Raw genomic sequence first — 5,032 nt, 5'->3', positions numbered from 1 at the left:
TTTCCCTCTTCCTCTCCCTCTTCTTCCCCCCTCCCCCACATATACCCGCACATGCACATTAAGAAATGAATAAGTAGGGGCTGGAGAGATGGCTCAGTAGTTAAGAACACTGGTTGTTCTTGGTTTGAATCCCAGCACCCACATGGCAGCTAACAACTGTCTGTAACTCCAGTTCCAGGGGATCTGACAGCCTCTTCTGTCCTTTGCAGGCATTGCACAACGTGGGTGCACTTAGATACATGCAGTCAATACACGCATACACATACAATAAAAATAATAAAATATTTTTTTAAAAATTACATTTAAAAGAAATGATTAAGTAAAGAATGTAGGTGATCAGCACTGGGCAATAAAGAAATTACCTCTAATCTGTATTGCTTTTGCTTTTACAGAACTTCGAACATAAAACTCGACAAGATGATGAAAGAATTGGATGAAGAGGTACTTTTTAGTTTTCTAAGTAGTTTTGCTATGTGTCATCGTTTTTCATTCTTTCAGATTGTTTTGTTTCAAATTTCATTTGAGATCCCAAAACAACCAGGAAATTAAGATGAAAATTTCACCATAGACTACAGGTTCAGGTAGTACAGACTACACCTTAGTGTGCTTGTAAAACTTTATATCATAGCCATATTGAAATTTTAGCACATAAATTTCCACTCATTATTTCTTGGAAGTTGACAAATGGCAAAGAAGCAGGGGATCAAAAGTAGAATCTAGAACTATCAGAAAGGCAGATTGAGAGAGGAATTCAATTTAAAATATTTTCAAAATGATTGACGTGGACTTAATATCATGTGACTAGTTGGGTTTAGAATTGGTTTGGGTTTAGAATTGGTTTGTTTTCCATGATTTCTTACCACATATCCTTCATTATTAGAGATAGACAATATTTCCTGATTCACATGCTTGTTTGCAAATATGTATTCTCTTAATCAACTAGTAAATACCTTTCCTAATGTGTGTGAAGATTCTTAGACAGAAATACACTCTCAGTAGTTTTCCTCTAGTGTATAATTTTGTCTTTCTTAGATTTATTCTCTGATAGATTTTATGTTGTATTGTTTTTCTTCCCTTAGGTAATTGTATCTGGTAGTGGTTTGGGGTTTTTCCCGCCTTTAATTTGTGGCTTAGGATCTATGTTTAGTCATCTAAAAATTTTGATAGCATTTTACCAACTAGCCATTGGTCAGTATGAGCTTAGTTGAACTATATTTCACCCTAAATGTTTAAGGAATCGGGGCTGGAGAGATGGCTCAGTGGTTAAGAGCACTGACTGCTCTTGCAGAGGACCTGGGTTCCATTTCAAGCATCCACATGGCAAATATGAACTGTCCTTAACGCCAGTTCCAGCGGAATCTGAGGCCTTCTTCTGACCTCCATGGCATTGCATGACATGGGTGCACTCACATACATGCAGGCAATATACATAAAATAAAAATAATAAATAAAATATTTTTAAAATGTTTAAGGAATCAATACTAAATTCAGATATACTGAATTTAAGTTACTTATCTTTCCAAATTCAGGATAGAAAGATCATAATTACTAAATTACAATAGTCCTACTTACAGAAAGGCTAAATAAAAGTACTTTTACCTCTTCCTCCCACTAAGCACAGCTAAGATTCCTACACATTAAATATCAAACAAAAGAGGTCCTGAATGGTGGAAAGAAGGCAGACCAGCTAAGGTACTTGAGTGCTAAGAAGCTCCACAGAGATGTGGGGCTGGGGATGTAGCTCAGTTGGTAGAGTACTTGCCTAGCATGCCTGAAGCCCTGAGTACCATCTTCAGTGCCTCATAAACCTCATGTGGTGGCACATGCCTACAGTCTCAGTACTTGAGAGATGGAGACTGGAGGATCGGAAGTCCAAGGTCATGCTCAGATACATAGCAAGTTCAAGGCCAGCCTGGAACATGAGACTCTGTGTCAGAGAATAAAAAAATGGAATGAATACTCTGTTTTCTTTGTGTTACTTATATATCTCTGATTGGGTGCTGGAGAAACCGGTCTAATCTCCACCAGCATATTCTGAATGGGAAGCCTAGACTTTCTAGGCTCCAGTTAAGGTGGTGCCATCGAAAGCCCAGAAGGGGGATTTTCATCTCTGAGGGCAATCATAAACTACCTCCCTCTCTCCAGATATTGCAAAACACACATAGAGATTCTGGATGTCAACTTGCCCTTCGTATAATGAGGTACCCCTCTCATTCCCTCCTGGGGTATTATAGTAAAGCCAGAACGTTCACCACTGAAAAGTGTAAGTCCTTTCTACAGTGATGGTGGTGCAAGCCATAGAAGAAGTAATAATGAGGCACTGCCCTCCCCAGCCATGGTATAACCAAAGGAGGTCTACTGGACTGCGAAAAATCACACTTTGGTCCAGCAGTAACGAAGATCTCACCCTACCTCAGGTATTAAGTGGCATAGTAGAAAATCTGGTTTTCACTTTTACATCCCCTTCATACCGTCAGAACAGTGACGGAGGACGCCGTCTAAAACAGAACATTAAAGCAAGGTTCAGATGTGATGAAAGATAGACTGTAGTGTCCAAATTTGGTTGGAAAATGGTTTATAATAACCAGAACGCGGAAAATCTCAATTGAAATAAGAGAAGACAAATGCTAGCACCAGGAAGACACAGTTTTAGAATTATCTGACAGTGTTTTGGAACCATCATAAATGTGATTCACAAAGCAACTACAGACATTCTTGAAACAAGGAAAAAATACATCTAAGAAAAAATGAAGAAAATTATAGGAAAAACATAGGTGAATAATACAAAACAGAACCAGACAATACAGTTTAGAATCACTGAAATGAAAACCTCAAGGAATAGTCTCAGCAGCAGAGTCCACATACATGAAAGAACAAGAAAACTTGGAAGTAGGACAACAGAATTACTCTGAGCAATAGCGAAAATAGCGGGGGTGCATGGAGCCAGAGCCTCAGGGACATAGAGAACTTAATTCTAACATCTCTGTCATTGAAATTGATGAAGATGAGAAAAGAACTAGGAAAGAATTATGACTGAAAGTGTCGCAAATATGGTGAAAGACATAATACAAATAAAGACCTAAATCTACAAGAACCTTAACAAGCCACAAAAAGTAAATTCAAATATAATCCACACTGATATATAGTATTCAGACTTCTGAAAAATTAGGAATCAGCAAGACACCCCTGTTGACAAGTGGAAACAATGCAAGTAAAAGCAGATTTTGTACAAAAACTGTAGAAGCCAGAAGGGAGAACATTTTCTCAAATGTTGAAGGAAAACAAAACAAAAGTATGTTAACCAAAATTCTGTGTTCATTGAAGACATTTTTCCGACTGAAAATCATGACATTCACAGAGGGGTGAAAACTTAAGAGAAAGAAATTTCTAGAATTTTCTGGGCGTGGTGGCGCAGATAAATGAATTTATTTTTACTCTTGAGGTTATTTGAGAATCTGTTCGTCAGGGGTCACATGGGCTTGGAAGGAGCCCCTGGCTCCTTTCTTTTACCAGTTCCATCAATGTGAAGATAAGTCAAAGGTCCTGCTTGACCGTGACTAGCTTCATTTGGAAGCATGGAGGAAATGTTTCCTCTGTGTTGACTCTCCTCTTTGTAGACTGGACACTGGTTCAAGTTCATTTGGTGGGGTCTCCATGGCCTCCTTGATCAGGAGGACAGGTGACACACCACAATTACTGGACATTTTGAGACATGCTCATAGTCCTTGGAGCTTAGTTGACCTAGGAGGGCAAGGAGCAAAAACTGTCTTTTATGTCCCTCTGACCAAATTAGTATAGGCCTCAAAATATGGCTGTTAGACATCCAGTCTCGTACTTTTAATTACCATGTGTTATGTAGATAAAGCTTGGGCAAAGACCAAACGTTTTCAGATAAACCTTGCCTAGACAAGTATTATATTCCTTGAGCTAGTTGTATGTATAATTTGTCAGTAGGTTGTTCGATTAATATGGTTCCCTATTTTTTTTAACATTTTATTATTTTTATGGTTATGAGTGTTGTGCCTGCATGTAGGTAAGTGCACCCATGTCATACAGTGTCCACGGAGGGCAGAAGAGGCTGTCAGATCCCCTAGAACTGGAGTTACCAACAGTTGTAGCTGCCATGTGGGTGCTGGGATTCGAATCAAGGTCTTGTGCAAGAACAGTCAATGTTCTTAACCTCTGAGCCATCTCTCCAGGTGCCCCTCTGGTTTTTCAAAACTAGCTAGGCATTATTTATCTCTGGCATTGTCTAACCCTTCCACTGTGGTTTCCCCATTTAAAGTTCCCCCATTTTCCCCATTTCTCCCTTAATAATACCCTTCTAGGTCCCACCTCTAATGAGCTCCTTTCCCTCTATCCCCAAGGTTCCTTGTATAACCCAGAGCCATCTCTCCAGGTGCCCCTCTGGTTTTTCAAAACTAGCTAGGCATTATTTATCTCTGGCATTGTCTAACCCTTCCACTGTGGTTTCCCCATTTAAAGTTCCCCCATTTTCCCCATTTCTCCCTTAATAATACCCTTCTAGGTCCCACCTCTAATGAGCTCCTTTCCCTCTATCCCCAAGGTTCCTTGTATAACCCATCCTCCCCCCTCCCCTTAAAATCCCATTTATATCCATATCTCCCTTATTAACACCTGTTTTCTACTGTTATTCTCTTTCAGATTCTTTTCCTTTACTTCCTTGGTTCTTCTTCATTATCCCAGTTCCTGTAGTTATGTGTGGATTCACTTATAAGGATTTGGTTCTAGGATCCACATATGAGGGAGAACATACGCCATTTTTTTTTTCTGAGTCTGTGTTACTTCACTTAGTATAACAGTTTCTAGTTCCAGCCATTTACCTGCAAATTTCATGATTTCATCTTTCTTTACTGCTGAATAAAACTCCATCGTATATATGAACCACATTTTCATTATCCACTCATCAATTGAGGGACACCTAGGTTGCTTCCATCTCTTAGCTATTGTGAAAAGAGCAGCAACAAACATGGATCTACAAGTGTCTCTGCAATAGGACGAGTTCTTTGGG

General features: G+C 39.2%; 1 protein-coding gene across 3 annotated transcripts in view; it reads left to right on the top strand.

Moving 5' to 3' along the window:
* Rock1 (Rho associated coiled-coil containing protein kinase 1) overlaps window positions 1-5,032 on the top strand; it is a 155,306-nt gene that overhangs the window by 90,564 nt on the left and 59,710 nt on the right. For all 3 annotated transcript variants that reach the window (XM_008826963.2, XM_017796569.2, XM_029560558.1), the window contains one exon: window positions 393-441. In XM_008826963.2, coding sequence (XP_008825185.2) covers window positions 393-441 — 49 coding nt within the window. The remainder of the gene's footprint in view (window positions 1-392; window positions 442-5,032) is intronic.

The sequence above is a fragment of the Nannospalax galili genome, unplaced genomic scaffold (assembly GCF_000622305.1).
Source record: "Nannospalax galili isolate Female #2095 unplaced genomic scaffold, S.galili_v1.0 scaffold511, whole genome shotgun sequence".
Taxonomy (NCBI): Eukaryota; Metazoa; Chordata; class Mammalia; order Rodentia; family Spalacidae; genus Nannospalax; species Nannospalax galili.
This window is presented reverse-complemented; position numbering and strand designations above follow the sequence as displayed.